At 41.3% G+C, this 17,300-nt stretch overlaps 1 protein-coding gene across 3 annotated transcripts in view; it reads left to right on the top strand.

Annotated features, from left to right (window-relative positions):
* Positions 1-17,300, top strand: part of LOC121877706 (pecanex-like protein 1) — a 35,949-nt gene that overhangs the window by 938 nt on the left and 17,711 nt on the right. For all 3 annotated transcript variants that reach the window (XR_006091039.1, XR_006091040.1, XM_042383534.1), the window contains exons 2-9: positions 9,333-9,550; positions 10,027-10,178; positions 10,849-10,977; positions 11,512-11,636; positions 11,838-12,030; positions 14,208-14,371; positions 15,218-15,444; positions 15,612-17,022. Coding sequence is in view for 1 of the 3 variants with exons in the window: in XM_042383534.1 (XP_042239468.1) it covers positions 9,333-9,550; positions 10,027-10,178; positions 10,849-10,977; positions 11,512-11,636; positions 11,838-12,030; positions 14,208-14,371; positions 15,218-15,444; positions 15,612-17,022 (2,619 nt within the window). In the remaining 2 variants the exon portion in view is untranslated. The remainder of the gene's footprint in view (positions 1-9,332; positions 9,551-10,026; positions 10,179-10,848; positions 10,978-11,511; positions 11,637-11,837; positions 12,031-14,207; positions 14,372-15,217; positions 15,445-15,611; positions 17,023-17,300) is intronic.

Genomic DNA, 17,300 nt, shown 5'->3' with positions numbered 1-17,300 from the left:
CTCAATAGCCTCTTCTCTACTCAGACGGTGGCTGTGTGTGGCGGGTAATTGCGCCCTATAATTATATACTTGCTGTTGATTTTTCCAGTATTTATCTAATTTTGCTTCAAACTTTTCCACCGTCTCCACATTCACTACCCACTCAGGTAAACTATTCCAGTTGTTGACAACCCTACTCGTGAACGAGTGTCTTCTGAGACTTAGCCTCGCTCTTGTTTTGTAGATCTTCTTTGTGTTCCCCCGGGTAGTGTCAGCCTCCCTCATCTGGAACATTCCTGCTGTACATGCCTGGTCATATATGCCACACACTATCTTGTATGTTTCCACTTGGTCCCCACGAGGTCTTCTGTACGCCAGTGTCGGTAACTGTAATTTCCTTAGTCTTTCCTCATAAGATAAATCCTTGATCTGTGGTACTAATTTGGTAGCCCTCCTCTGTACATTCTCTACTGCTTCAGTATCCTCAATGAGATATGGGCACCAAATTTGATTAGCATACTCAAGGTGTGGCCTAACCAGAGCAGTGTACAGAGCCTTGAATATAGGTGCATCCAGATGAACAAAAGTTCTTCTAATAATGCCCACTATTTTATTAGCCTTGTTGATTTTCTCAGCTAGATGGTCAGAAAACGTCAGCTTATCATCAATGAATACCCCTATATCCTTCTCTACAGTGGTCATCTTGATCGTGGTGTGCATATGATATCCATGGTCAGCAACTTTTGTTCTTCCTATCCTCATGTATTTACTTTTTTCTGGGTGAAAGTTCAGCATCCACTTCTCAGTCCAACCCCTGATCCCATCCAGGTCCTCCTGCAGCATGTCACAATCCTCATCTCGTTCTATTTTCCTAAAAATCTTTGTGTCATCCGCATATAGATATACCTCACTGTCGTGTTTAATTGCCTTGGGCAGGTCATTGATAAAAAGGACAAACAGCAGGGGGCCGAGGACAGAACCCTGAGGGACCCCACTAGTGACCTCTCTCCAGTCAGATACTTCTCCATTTACCACAACCCTCTGTTTTCTCTTAGTTAAAAAATTCCTTACCCAATCAAGATATTTTCCATCAATGCGATAACTAGATACTTTTTTTAATAGTCTTTTGTGGGTTGCTCTATCAAAAGCCTTCATGAGGTCACAATACACTATGTCCACAGCCTGACTGTCATCGATAATTTCCGTCCACCTGTGTAGTACCCTAATCAACTGTAGGACTGTTGACCTGCCGGAAATGAAGCCAAACTGTGCTGTCTCCTCTTATCCTGGTGATTTCCTCTATATGTTGAGTGAGAAAGCAGTCCCGTACTTTCTTGATGAACATGGTACCAACATCATTCAGTCCCATTACAGAAGTATAATTACTCCAATTTATTTGTGGAAGATTAAAATCACCTACAATTATTTTATAAAGCACATTTTTATCATTGACTTCCTGCATAAGTTGGAGCAAATTAATATTATTGCTTTCATCACTATTAGGGCTTCTGTAAATGGAGGTAAATAGTAAATTACCACTACTACATGGCACTTCTATACAACAATATTCACAAAACTTAGTATCAAGTTCAACACTGTAAAATTTGGTTCCTTTCCTAATATATATTAACATACCTCTCCCTTCCTTATTAAGGAGATTTTGCTCTATAATGTCATAACCTTCTAGGTTATATTCAGCTGTAATCCGTTCATATCTGTAGTGTTTTGGCTTTACCTCCTGTAAGGCTATTACTTGAGGAGTATTTTCCATCTCCTTCAACTGTGCATTTAACTCTATTAACTTGTCTGGACTCAACACATCCACATTACTAAACATAATAAGAAATTTACCTACATTAACATTATGTTCTTGTTTTTTCCTATTTTTAATCAGTTTCTTTATCCATTACCAAATTAATAATAATAATAATAATAACAACAGCAATATTCAGATTTACAATTCGATAATCATTTTTATTTATTTTATTTTTTTACGGGTAATAGCTCACCCGGGCACAGGTCATCGACCCACAATGGGGCCTGGGGGGCGAAAAAATAAGAATAAAAATAAATTAAAAATAGAAAAGAAAAAGATTATATTAATCTACACCACGAAGATGCCGGAAAACCATCTTTTTGAAGTGAGACAGATTGTATGAGTATGGAAACACAGAAGAAGGCAGAGCATTCCACAGTTTGGCTGTGTGAGGAAAGAAGGAGGTACTATAACGGGTTATTCTAGTGTGACCGACATCCACAGAGAAACGATGGGCACCACGGGCAAGACGAGTGTTACGAGCCCACGGCCTTGCCAGCGGTACACAGGATGCCAAATCCACCGAAAATCTGAGAGAGGGATGAAGTAAGGGCAATGGGGCGATAGTTAGAGGGACTGGAATGGTCACCCTTCTTCAGGATGGGCTGAACTGAGGCATACTTCCAAGAAGAAAAAGTTTGGGTCTTGAGGCAAAGGCAGAAGAGGCGAGCAAGCACAGTGGCCAGAACTTCAGTACACTCCCTCAGAACACGAGGGGGTATTCCGTCCAGTCCATGCGCCTTACTCACATCCAACCTGGATAACACTCCAGCAACCCTACGAGTGAAGATTATAGGAAAGTGCATAGGTTCAGTAGGAGGAGCAGGGGTAGGAGGGAGAGAGTTGGAATCGTCGAAGGTGGAGTTAGAGGAGAATAAGGTGCCAAAGAGATTGGCTTTGTCTGCGAGAGAGTTGGCTATAGAGTTATCAGGTCGGAAGAGAGGAGGAAAAGAGGGAGTGCAGAAGTTATTATAGATGTTTTTGGTTAAGGACCAGAAGGATTTACTAGAGGAAGAATTAGTCAGGACAGCGGTCTTTCTTTTTATAAAATTCTGCTTGGCCCTACGAAGAATAGCCTTACAACAATTCCTAGAAGTAATAAAAGAGGAGTGGGTAACAGGAGAAGGAGATAGTTTCATAGCTTGATATGCCCTATCTCTCTCCCTACATGTAGGGGAACAGGAGCGATCAAACCATGATTGTAAAGTGAAAGTTTTGGTAGAAGATGAGATACATGCACTCATACCACCCTGTATAACCCCAGCAATGCTGTCAGCACATACCGAGGCGTCCTGAGTGGAAAAGCAACATTCATCCCAAGGAAAGTCGGTGAAGAATTCTCGCAAGTATTGCCGGCTTGCCCTCCGATAGTGCCATAGTTGACGTTTAGAGGGGGTGGGGGGGAGGTGGTCGTGCCCAGTTTGATTTAACAGAAATAAGATTGTGATTAGAAGACCCTAAGGGGGCAGAAATTGAGTATGCATAGTGTGATGGGTTAGAGGGGGGGGGGTAAAACAGAGATCAAGAATGTTAGCAAGTTGATCGTGTCGATCAGGAACGTGTGTAGGGTGTTCAATTATTTGTTCCAGATCATTAAGTAAGGAAAAAGGGAGTGCCTCAGCTCCACCTGGGTCATCCCTTGCAGAGCCAAGCCACTCTCTGTGATGTACATTGAAATCCCCTTGGTAGAGGATCTCGGTGTTAGGGTGTGTGGATAGCAACGACTCATGGCAAGAAGTGAGATAGTCAAAGAGTTCGAAAGAGTTGGTAGAGTTGGGAGAACAGTATAGGAAACAAAGGAAAATAGTCATTGTTGGTAGAGATATTTTGAGCCAGATGACATCACAAATGGAAGATTCAAGATCTGTGAGTCGAGCTATAGGTATATAATCTATGGAGTTATAAAGCTCAGCATGACTATGGACAATGTAGATATATGATACACATAGGCCATGGGAGTACAGTATTATACTGTACTGTACTGTTTACTGTGTGCACAGTCAGTAAACAACAACAGTAAACAGTAAGGCAACTTGACTAAGGATAACTGTCAGCTGATTATTTCCAGAAGGATCCTTTACTTAGGCTTACTCTTGGAGGATTAGTGAAAGTTCATTTGATAGAATTCAAGAAGAATTACTGTATATTGCTGTTGGACCATCTGAGGCTGGTGGATCGCTACATTCTGTGCTTTACACTAAAGAAACTCTCGTCTCTTGTAGCTTCATCTATCATGTATTTTATTTTTAGCTTTGAACTGTTGGCGAGCACCATAAATATATTATGGAATTGAACCAGAATTTCTGGATATACTACAAATATTTGCATGATACTGAACACGAAAATGGAAGTGAGAAACATATCTAACCAAAGAAACATATTTAACCTTACCTAACTTCCTAGCAGCTCTCTGGACCCCCCGGCATATTAGGCATAAAGAACTTACAGTACAGCACTTAGATGTCTGGAACCAATTAAAGCAACTTTCTTGATGCAACTTGATGTAATTTTATGTTTTTTTGTGGATGTCAGAGTACAATCAGTTGGTAAAGTGAAACACATATTTTTTCTTCACTGTCAATTCTCTGCCACATTTTGAACACTGCACATCCTGCCAACCAGCCAGTCCATGTTGACAGATGAACTCTTGGAGATGGTCTTCATCCTCCACATTACTCACCACAACGTGATAAGAACGCTATCAAAAAACAATACCGGTATGGCTTCTCTCCTCCTTGATGAACAACAATAAGTATACGAACATACAGTTTTCATTCCAACAATATGATAATTATTTATGAATAGAATAGATTCAGAAACCTATTATGTACAGTACAGTCTCGTTCAAGATTCTTCGAACACTGCTGAAGACAGCTGGCAACTCGAGGCCGTTTGTTTACTATAGTACGTATTATAATATAGTACGAAACAACAAAGCCAAACTATTAATTAAGCAACGGGGAACTAAGTAACCAATCACCGATAACCTTTTACATTTATACATAATTTTTACTACGTACTATAGTAAACAAACGGCCTTGAGTTGCCAGCTGTCTCCAGCAGTGTTGGAAGAATCTTGAACAAGACTGGGATTTTTGTAAGTGACTCATGACTTTATACTGAATGCTAAAAAAAATACATTCAAGTCTGCACAGTATAAATTATAAGGAAGTAAAACGCCTTACATGAGGGTCTGTCATATACAATGCACCAGAGACTTGTCATATGTTAGTTTGATCACCAAGTATTTACCCCACTATTTCCCTCATGCTTCATGCCCTCTCTACTACAGCTGATTTATGATTGTAGATAAAGAAAAAATAAATAATTATATATTTGTACGTAATTAAAATAAAAAGTCGTATTAATTTTTATTATAGTTAGTATCATTCAGAGAACAACTGTGCCAAATATGAACGAAATATATAAACACATTCTTGAGCAGACAGTCTTCTCCACCTTTTCTGAATTATTTATTACCATAACTGGTTTTGATGTGGTCAGGTAACTTATTCCAGTCTGTTATAGCTGTAAAGAAGAAAGTGTTCTACACTAGACCAGTCTGTTATAGCTGTAGAGAAGAAAGTGTTCTACACTAGACCAGTCTGTTATAGCTGTAAAGAAGAAAGTGTTCTACACTAGACCAGTCTGTTATAGCTGTAAAGAAGAAAGTGTTCTACACTAGACCAGTCTGTTATAGCTGTAAAGAAGAAAGTGTTCTTCACCTGAACACAGACCCCAGGTGCCATAAACTTATGTTCACTCCCTTTAGTGTCATGCTGGTTCATATCTCTAATCCTTGCACAGTCTGTTGAATATCCTGTAATCGTGCTTCAGCCTCAGTTGCTTCACTGATGGAAGAGTCAACTTGGCTCTTGGTGAGGCCTCAACATACAGCACTGTAGCTGTGTACTCTACTGGGAGGGAAGGTTGGGAACAAGTAGAAAATTGAGACAGGTGGTACAGTATAGTACAGTACAGTCCCACTGACAGAAATTTCTAATTTGTCTGTGATCTGTAAGTTTTCAAGTCGAATCTCTCTGATTTTTAATGCACTAGTTTATAATAACAACAAGGTTTAGTTATCATAATAACATACACAGTTTTTTAATACGTACAAACTTTATTTTGAAAATGAATCTAAGAAGTTAACAAATCTAAGAAATCAAAGCTTAGCTCGGTGATCTACCATAGAGAAATAAAACTTTGATGAAAAATGTATTGTGTGTGTTAATCAAAGCTTGTACAATTACAGAAATAATTCTAACAACTACACAAAATAGCATTTATTTGTAGCAAGGAAGTTCTTCATTATTTTGAGGCAGACATTTTCTTTGAAATTGCAACTGAGGTAAATTTTGCTGACTGCTTTAGTGTCTGTTGTTGGAAATGCTCCTCATATGAGGCTCCTTGGTACATTAAGTATAGTGCTCTTTTAAACAGTTTTCTATTTGTGGCTATTCCTGTTACTGGGCCATTCAGCTTTATGAAGGTCAACATTTCTATGGTGTCAGCATTTTGTGTGTTGGTCCAGGCTTTTCCTCAGTAAGGTTTTTGAACAGTAATTGCAAACCACTTTTTCTGTCCATGATGATGATGCCATTGATGTTGTTTTTAATAGTCCTTTTGGGGACGTTTGTGTAAAACATTCACAACTCAAATGATTAATGATGTGTCAACACAGTCGGTCTTCAGGAGCCACTGTGGTGCTGCTGTATGGTTGGGACGGACAGGATGCAATAGTAACTGGTGGACGGGCAAGTAGGTGGATGACTGGGTCACTGGACGTGCAAGTCGGTACTGAACGGTTATATGTCCCGTTTATTCATGCGGTATGATCAGCGGTACGGTACTAAATGGTAGTTGTAGGGAATGCTGTACGACCTAGGAAAAACATTGAGGCCTGGCTCGGGTTGAGATTAATCATATTTTTTGTAGTTTCTTGTTTTGTGAATAATACAAGTTACAACCTGGACAGTCTGCCACTAGGTTCTTATTGTATATGAGTGATGTTCAAAGTGAAATGATGATGAAAATGATGTAGAATATCAAAATAAACTGAGAGAATGATGGTGATGAGAAACATTATTCTAGGAAAAAAATCCACAATCCTTGTTAGTGCCCGCCTGCCTCGGCTGCCTGCCATTTATTTATTTTTTTTCCTTCTGGGTCATTGTGTCTTCCTGCTGTATTTATTTCCCAGTCTTGACACAACAGTCAGTAACAAATAAAACAGTACATCTCTCTGAATTCAATGTAAAAAATCAAAACAATGATAACTTACGCCATTACATCTTCAAAAATTTGTCTAATTTTCTCTCAGATTTGTCTGCGAGTAGTTCATAGGCATTTCTGTCAGTGGGAGTACAGTACAATTCAGTACAGTACAGTACAGAACAGTACAGTATAGTACAGGACAGGACAGTATAGTACAGTGCAGTATAGTACAGTACATTACATTACAGTGCAGTACAGAACAGTACATTACAGTGCAGTACAGTGCACTATAGTACAGTACATTACAGTGCAGTACAGTACAGTGCAGTTTAGTACAGTACAGAACAGTACAGTACAGTACTTTACAGTACAATACAGTACATTACAGTGCAGTACAGTATAGTACAGAACAGTACAGGGCAGTACAGCACATTGCAGTACAGTATAGTACAGTACAGAACAGTACAATACAGTATAGAACAGTGCAGTGCAGTACATAACAGTGCAGTACAGTACAGAACAGTACAGAACAGTACAATACAGTACAGTGCAGTACAGTGCAGTACAGAACAGTACAATACAGTACAGTATAGAACAGTACAGAACAGTACTGTACAATACTGTACAGTACAGTACAGAACAGTGTAATACAGTACATCCTGGAACAATACAATACAGTATAGAACAATACAGTACAGTACAAAACAGTACAATTCATTACAGTATAGAACAGTACAGTGCAGTACAGTACAGTACAGAACATTACAATACAGTACAGTACAGAACAGAACAGTACAGTACAGTATTATCAACATGGCGTCCTCATATGAACCACATTAAGGAAAGCACCTTAAATAAACACTGTTGTAGTACCTTAATGTGTACAAGAACTCAGTGAGAATTTACAGGTGTGGGTTATCAGGTGACGCATGAGATGTGTAGTGTGACATCCGAGGTTACATACACTGCAGTACTCAAGTGGGGTAGTAATGTTGGTTACAGTATGTTAGAAATTTATATACAGTATACAGTACAATACAGTACTTGTGGGATATGCAGTATATATTTAAAATGTCTTATTTTCCAAACTGTGATAGATTGCTCTAATTAATAGCTTATCTTGTTCATAACAGCTTGCCAACATTGTAAACATTTAAGTGATGTATCAGTGTTATCGATTATTTACTGTTATTACTTCACCGGACTGAGGTACTATACTGTACTGCCATTTATCTTATCTTCATTGTCACTACAGTACACTGTAGTACAGTACAGTACTCAGAAACTATGAGGTGTACAATTATTGAAGTATTTCACAACACATCAGTTATGGACATCAACAATGGTGCCATAATAGTTGTGTGACCTGAGTGATACATATACTGTGCTGTACTGTAATGTACTGTACAGTAAACCCTCAATAACTCGGCAAGTATTGGGCTCTGCCCTTGCCGAGTTATCCCAAATTCCGACTTATCAAGGCACTTCATTCCTCCTACAAAAATACAACAATAAAAATTATCGACCCATATGTGTGTACATTTAATTACTAAATGTAAAAAAAACTAACACTTACCAGCACTGTAGGTGAGAGAGTGAAGCATGGTAGGTGACACAGAGGTATGGTAGGTGACACAGAGGTATGGTAGGTGACAGGTATGGTAGGTGACACAGAGGTATGGTAGGTGACACAGTAGTATGATAGGTGACAGAGGTATGGTAGGTGACAGGTATGGTAGGTGACAGAGGTATGGGGTGACACAGAGGTATGGGAGGTGACACAGAGGTATGGTAGGACACAGGTATGGTAGGTGACACAGGTATGGTAGGTGACACAGAGGTATGGTAGGTGACACAGGTATGGTAGGTGACACAGAGGTATGGGAGGTGACAGAGGTATGGTAGGTGACACAGTGATATGGTATGTGACACAGGTATGGTAGGTGACACAGAGGTATGGTAGGTGACACAGGTATGGTAGGTGACACAGAGGTATGGGAGGTGACAGAGGTATGGTAGGTGACACAGTGATATGGTATGTGACACAGGTATGGTAGGCGACACAGAGGTATGGTAGGTGATACAGCTGGCCAGATATGCTGAGATTTTTCCCGATAATTTTTTATATCTTGACATTTCCCGAATTATACTATTATACATTCCGAGACCATAGCCAATTTACCCTGCCAAGTTATATGAAATTCCGAGTTATCAAATGGCGAGTTATCGAGGTTTTACTGTAGTTGTAAAAGCCGCCATAGTGTTGTTTAATACAGTTTATTTTGTTAAAGCCACAAATTATTAATACTTTTACTTACAGTACTGTGGATGGTCAGTGGCATGGTGGCTGGCCCATCTGGTGGTGTTGTCACTGGTGGTGGTGGGCATCAAGGTGATGAACCACTTGCTCCACCACATGTTTGACACAACTGACTGTCTGGAGGAGGAACTCACACCCGCCGTGCCCACCGCCGCCAACGATGATGTCACTACACCCGTCCACTACCCCAACTCAACCGCACCAGCCCAGCAGATGAGGTAAGTCACGGTGGACACTCTACAAGACTGTCAAAACTGGATGATACCTGTTGCTTTTTTACACCCATTATTGTCCCCAGTACTGAGTGAGCTGCAAGACCTTACCTCTTACAGGATAGTTTAAGACGCAACTCTCCGTCGCTGAGGGTCGTTGTGTTCATAACCATTGTTTTAAAAACATTGAGTCATATAGGACACCACACTACAGCCTCTGACTGGGAGGTGTGCCAGTAAGATGAACTAATACCAATATTATTAGTGTTTTACTGCCACACCTCCCTGTCAAAGACTGCAGTGTGGTTTCCTATTCGATTTGACTTTTTAAAACTATGGTTGTCAATACAATGACCCCAGCGACGGAAAGGGATGTTTACAACTATGGGGTCAGCCTCCAGTCATAATGTGTTACCTTTCATACCTGAATGATCTATTTACAACAATATTCATGCTTATAATTGTCTGTATACTTTGCACAGCCAGTCATTCGAGGCCATAGAGATGCAGGTTGTGAACAGTAAGGGAGGCGGTGAGAGTGAGACCCCTCCTGTGGGGTGCAGCTCCCGCAACTCTATCATGGAGGTCCCCGGCACACACTCCTCCGCCCAGCCCCAGCCCCCAGCGACCATAGGTGAGCCTTCCCCACCACACACACAGTCGTATAGTAGTCAGTACAGTCTAATGACGAGAACTGTCAGTTTTGTCAGCACTCTCATGGCTGGTAGTTGAGAGTACTTTACTGTACAGTATTGTAGATGACACTCTTATACTTAATATTAAAACACTCCTGTGCTGTACACTCAAATCATACTTGTAAGTGGAACAAATCTTAGATGATGGTAATGATTGATGAGTATAAGTAAAGGCTGTCAGGCTATGTTCTGTACTGTACTGTACAGATAAACTACTTAAGTCTGTTCACCTCTCCTGAACCATAAACCCTGAGATTCAGACTCATGAAGCAGTAGACTGATACATTATTCTGTCCATAAATGCTTTAGGTTCATGAGTCTGAATCTCAGGGTTTGTGGTTCAGGGGAAGAGGTGAACAGACTTTAGTAGTTGACTGTACAAGACCAGGATTCTGTAAATGACTTAGTCCTTTATTATATTAGTTGTTAATTTATATGTTATAATTATTGCCATTTACTACAATACAAAGATGAGGAAGGAGATGGTGTATAGAATTACACTATGTGTGTGTGAGATGCTCTGTTATGTTATGTGGTATTTCTTAATGTACTGTATCTTTAGTTTTCTGAGTTATTTTAATAAATGTTTGATGTCTGACATAAACTCAGACTTAAAGGCAGATGTACACCACAAGGACAGCTCAGGGAGTGAGGAGGGAGCCAAGTGTGAGGCAGCAGCACTGACCCCCTCGTCCAAGGACCCTCACAACACCACTACACGAGACAAGAGGTCGAGAGGTATAGTATACTCAAGACACTCTCTTATATACAATACACTTAGTACTGTACGTGCTAAATCTGCCATTATACTTGGGGCTGCTAGCACACGTGAGGTAGCAATGCAGAAAAGATTGAACTTTTTTAATGAAGGGAACAAAACATTAATCAGCTGCTTCTTGTACCACCAGATGAATTTTCAAACACTCATTGACACAGGGTCAGTATTTGGTAATTTTTGTGGGTGTAGAGTGGAGGTGTATAGTGGGTGTTGGTGGTGTAGAGTGGAGGTGTATGTGGGTGTTGGTGGTGTAGAGTGGTGGTGGTGGTGGTGGCACAAAGCATCAAAGTAATATATTGAATCTACAATGTTTGTCTTCTCTCAAGTTGGATGAAGTGTAAGAGATGTACTGTACTGTACCAGTGTATATTAGGTTAGGTGCAGTAATTGTCCAGGATACAGTACAGTATATAGTAACCAAAGGCTACAGTGATGATACACATTGTTTGTCCCACATCACCACTGCAATACTAACACTGAACCATCACTTGCAGACTGTGGCAATAGTGGCGGACCATCCAGCAGCGGTCGGGGACTCTGTGTCTCGGAGGGAACGCTGGCCAGTGTCTCGGAGATCACAGAGTCCCTCAATCACCCCATTATTGCCAAGCACTCCCAGGTCAGTGTACTGTTTAATGTTACGTGTTTTAGGCAATGGACGGTGGTGTTGGATTCATTGGAACTTGTCATGTACTCTACCACTGTATTATGTGAAGGATTTGTTTGTTTTTAAGTCAGTGTAAGGAAGGCCTCTTCTTTACTGTTTGTCTGTCAGCTGTCAAAGGTAAATTATTGACATATATTTTTCTGTGTGCGACAGTCTCTTGGTTGGTGCGGTGGAGAAGAAGGCGCTGCACCACACACCAACAACAACAACAGCAGCGGTGGCAGCGCACACAGCAGCCGCGGTCACAAGCGCTTGAGAAGGAATGCCACATCTGCTGGCTCCATGACCACCACCTCCCTCTGTGATGCTCATTCTGTAGACATTGTTTATTCCAAAAGTGCCAAAGGTTTGTGTCTTTTTCCCTCTGTTACTTATTAATGTTCACTTAACCCTTTGAGGAGGACTTTTAACCCTTTGAGGAGGACTTTTAACCCTTTGAGGAGGACATTTTAACCCTTTGAGGAGGACATTTTAACTCTTTGAGGATGATGTTATAACCCTTTGAGGATGATGGTTTAACCCTTTGAGGATGGTTTAGCCCTTTGATTATTATTGTTTAACTCAGGTTTGGCCAATTGAAACCCATGTTATAAACTATGGTTTAAACCAGTATGTTTATCTTTGCCTTTTTTCTTGGTTTTAATAATTTGTTTGTTTGTTTTTATTACTTACAGAAGGGTTTTAATGATTCATAGTAGAGTTGGAAAAGCATTGTGGGAGGGATTACAAGTGTATGGGGTGAGAGGAAGGCTATTAAAGGCAGTAAAAGCATTCCTTGAGAACAACAGGGCAACAGTAAGAGTAAATGGGAATTAAAGTGAAACATTTGACATATATGTGAGTGTTAGACAGGGCTGTGTTGTGTCCCCGTGGTTGTTCATTACAGGGGCCCTTCAAATTCACATGGGTTAGTTCTCAAAATGGCCACGACTCACCAAATCCGCTAATAACATTTACTGAGCCAGGGGTGGGGGGGTACATTTTTACTTGTGTACAAAGAAATTATATATTCTCTTTATGTGTTTGTCCTTAGGACAATTATTTCTTTTACCTTTATTGTATATACGTATACTGTATATATGTGTGTGTGTGTGTGTAGACACTCACACAAAACACATACAAATAAATAATACAGTAGAAGTCCAAAAATCAGGACTGCTTGGGGATTGGGTCAGTCTGGATTTTCGGATTTTCCGGATTCTCAGGCAGTACTTTTAAAATTCAAATTTAAGGAGGAATAAAGAAGAGGTGAACAGGTACATTTTGATAGTTTATTCATTAGCAAATATAGCATGCTTCATTTACCAAAACGAGCAGTTTTAATGAAAAAGCTGTGAATTCTAGAATTTTATTCTTTGCCTTTTTGATATCATAAATTGTAGACTTTCCAATGTTGTATGTTTCCATTAGAACAGTATTGCTCACACCACGTTCTAGTTTCTTAATTATTTCAAGTTTGTCACTCAATTTCAACGTGTTCTTTCTCTTCACACAACGAAGTTTATCTACTTTAGGAGCCATTATTATGGGCTTGTACAGTAATCTGTAAATGGAAAGAGTAGGACTCAAAATTACATACGTTGTCACAGTTTGATTGCTCGTTTTAAAGTGGCGACCGCGTGGTCGCTTGTTGTCGCTGTGCAGCTGTGGCGCTTATGCATGCGCACATACACACAAAAGCCCGCTAAAAAAAAAAAAAAATTGAGTTTGAAAAGTCCGGATTCTCGGGTGGTCCGGACATCCGGATTTTTGGACATGGGTCCTTTTGGTTAGGTAATATAAATTTTAAAAAATCAAGCAAAATTTTCTGAATAAAATGGTATATGACTCAACATATGAAACATTTACTTTAAATGTCCCACGTGGTGTCACATTTTGCTGCGCCACTCTCTCAGTACTGCCAGACATACGATGAGATACATTCCCACTAGCCGCATAGTTTTACTATGTAGGTTCCACATTTTCTTTGTGTACATCTTTATTATAAACTACATCTTTCTATGTAATTTTTGTTCACCTGGATTATATAAAAATAAATATTTTTTTTTTAATTCAATAATTCCATCAGAAAGTTATCAATGAATGAAAAATACAAGACAGAACGTTACCGTAATGTGCAATGACAGGCATCTGTAAGAGGTGTACGTCTAACTTTAACTTCATAATATTTTGACAGAATGATTATTAAAGTATGATAAAACAAAACCAGCGAAAAAAGAAATAAACAACATGCATTGGCGACATCGTGTGACTCAGTGCTCTTGTAGGGACAGTCAGCCACCCTTGAGGGTAGGGGAGAACACACACACACACACACACACACAACATTAATCATTAATTTTGTATTTAATTATTTTGTATAAAGAATTTTAATTAGAAAGTTTGGGTATTTAAAAGAGGAATATGATCATTAATATCTTAAATATACTGTAACCATTTTATTTTTACATTTGAAAAAAAAAGTAAATTATAAGTGTAGTGTAGTGTAGAGTAGATGATAAAGACCTATCTGTTGTATCTCAGGAGAGAAGGCTGGCAGCGTCCACTATCGTACTGGCATCCACCATGGCAGTACATCTCTGGGGCTGGAGGGGGGGTCAGGCGCGGGCGCTGCCTCCTCCACTGCACCATCACCATCATCTCTTCCCTCAGCTGCTGAGCCTCCATCACACCCAGTCAGCCTTGAGGTAAACTACTCTACTGTACTCTTTTACACACAGTTAAGTTATCTGACTGCCCAGTTGGGTTTATGCTGTACTGAACTATCATACATGATTCCCTTCTCCTCTAGACTCAACAAATTAGCTCAGACTCTCACTTTTATCATTAAGTCAGTTTTTTCTGCTGTGACAAGAGTGAGACAGAGGGGAGGATAGTTTGGTCACTGGTGGTACAGTACAGTACAGTACACCACAGTACAATACAGTACAGTACAGTACAGTACAGTACATGTATTCTTGGAGCTGTTCACTGCAGCCAAAAATTAATTGGTCTTTTGGCGGCCGAGAATTTAATGATTCTGAAAACCTAAATTCTAGTGAGAGCCAGTGTACTGACCACTATATCTCGGCCACTGTGAGAGCCAGCGTACTGAGCACTATATCTCGGCCACTGTGAGAGCCAGCGTACTGACCACTATATCTCGGCCACTGTGAGAGCCAGTGTACTGACCACTATATCTCAGCCACTGTGAGAGCCAGCGTACTGAGCACTATATCTCGGCCACTGTGAGAGCCAGCGTACTGAGCACTATATCTCGGCCACTGTGAGAGCCAGCGTACTGAGCACTATATCTCGGCCACTGTGAGGGACAGCGTACTGAGCACTATATCTCGGCCACTGTGAGGGACAGCGTACTGAGCACTATATCTCGGCTACTGTGAGGGACAGTGTGTCCAGATTTCTCTGCATGATGAGTCACGATATCATTTTTAAGATAGGTCAGATGATCTGTGGCGTCCCTGTTTTAGACTCCCCAACATTACACATCCAACATCACAACTAAGTTGTCTGACTGATACTCTATACTTCAGGTGATCATAGGCGACGAGGGCAACAGACGACAGCAGCACCACCACCACCGTCATCACCACAGCAGGCACCACCACCACCGCTACCACCAGCACCATCCCCACCACCATAACAGGAAGATGTCTCTGGTACCTTCGGCATGTGGGCGGGAGCCAAGCAACATATCGGTCATAGAGGAGAGGAACAACAGTTGTGATGCCAACAGTGGTAGCTGCTGTAGTGTTAACAGGTACAGTACTATGGTTCTCTTATATAGTGATACTTTATTACCATCACTACTGCTAAACAAATAGGATATATTGTACAGTGTCTCATCAGTAGTCAAATCTTAAGACAACATCTCATATACTTGTACTAAATATAATACTATACAGATTTGTTTTACCTGTCCCACAGTGAGGGAGAAACAGATGAGGAGGGCCCCAACAAAGGCTCCCACTCACCTTTGTTGACGCGCCATCAGAGTCTGGAGGGGAAGAGCTCCTCCGGGTCGCGCAGAGTTCGCTGCGGCAACACGAGGCTGGCACCCACCCCTCGGAACTCCGGTCGTGCGTACCAGCCTCTGGTGTTTCGTAGCAGCTCTGCCATCGCAAAGTTTCGCGATAAGACGAAGATGGAAGGGGACAACTATAAGGTGTGCACGCTGACGTTTGAGAATATATACGCGGACGATGAGAGTAGCTCAGACACGTTGAGTGTGGTCAAACTGTCCAGCAGCTCCGACGAAACACTAAGTAGCGTAGCAGATCAGTTAAGTCTACATAGACAGTCTTTAGGTAATCTCGACTGTGATAACGTTAACTCTAAGTGCAGCGGGAACGGCAACTGTGACGAACCCGCGGGGGGAGGCAGGAAGGAGGACCACAACCACCTCCACCACAGAAGCAGAGAGGAGGTTGTGGTGGACTTGGACGATGCTCCCCTAACCATTCCACAATATGCTGGAGAAAATGCCTCAGTAGTGAGTGATGAACACAGGACACACAGTGTAAGAAACTCGCAGGAACTGCTCGTTGTGAACGATAACGTAGAGAGTAGGTCGTCTAGTCCAGGTTTAGACTGGCTCTTCTCGCACAGTGACTCGGACTCGGAGTTTGCCGACGTTGCCCGCGACCCGAGTGACCAGAGGAGACGCTCTTCCCAGCAGAGCGACGAGGATAGTTGGAATATAATTAGGTCTTCGCCGGAGAGCCCCGCTGAGGCTTGTGCCGTCTCGTATCCGCACCCCGTCAACCACTGTGGTCCGGCTTGTCAGGGGGCCATTCCTAAGAAACGGAGGCAGGGCGTAGTGGTGGAGGAAGTGGAGTCAAACGGAGGGGGCGAGAGGGGCAACAGAGAAGCGTCTGTTACCATGGAGGACCTGGTGAGACGACTCTTGGATATCCTAAACAGTTCTCTCCACGATCCTCAACAATGCCATCGGGATATTCAGAAGCTCGTAGTGTTAAAACGGAGGTTGGAACAAGAGGGGGGCATCGGCGAAGCCATCAGAAGCGGCCAGGGATCGCTGACGAGTCCGGGGACCTCGGAGAACTCGACCCAGAGCAACAAATCCGTCGAGAAGCCGGTGGAAACACATCTGTACAGGAAACCAGCGGTGCGACGGAGAAGACACGTGGCGGGGAGTGCGACATCCCCGCCCACCTCCCCCAGCGATCCCCCTGATATATCTTCCTTACTCACTACCACCCTCACCACCTCACTCACCACCACCTTCACCACCTCCCTCACCACCACCTTCACCACCTCCCTCACCACCACTCTCTCACCAGCATATCAAGATACCCACAGAAATCATCCATCACAGGTTAGTGAACTTATCGTCCTCCTCCAAAATAAGATTCTTGTTTAAAGTGGAGGAGGAGGAGGAAGATGTTGACAGTGGGGTGAGGCAAGAATGATGTTTTTAATAGTTGAAGGTAAGACTAGAAGTTTATAACAATATTAAACTAATAAATGTGTGTGAATACAATAATTGACTTTATACACAATATATATATATATATATATATATATATATATATATATATATATATATATATATATATATATATATATATATATATATATATATATATATATATA

The sequence above is a fragment of the Homarus americanus genome, unplaced genomic scaffold, assembly GCF_018991925.1.
Source record: "Homarus americanus isolate GMGI-L3 unplaced genomic scaffold, GMGI_Hamer_2.0 scaffold24523, whole genome shotgun sequence".
Lineage (NCBI taxonomy): Eukaryota > Metazoa > Arthropoda > Malacostraca > Decapoda > Nephropidae > Homarus > Homarus americanus.
This window is presented reverse-complemented; position numbering and strand designations above follow the sequence as displayed.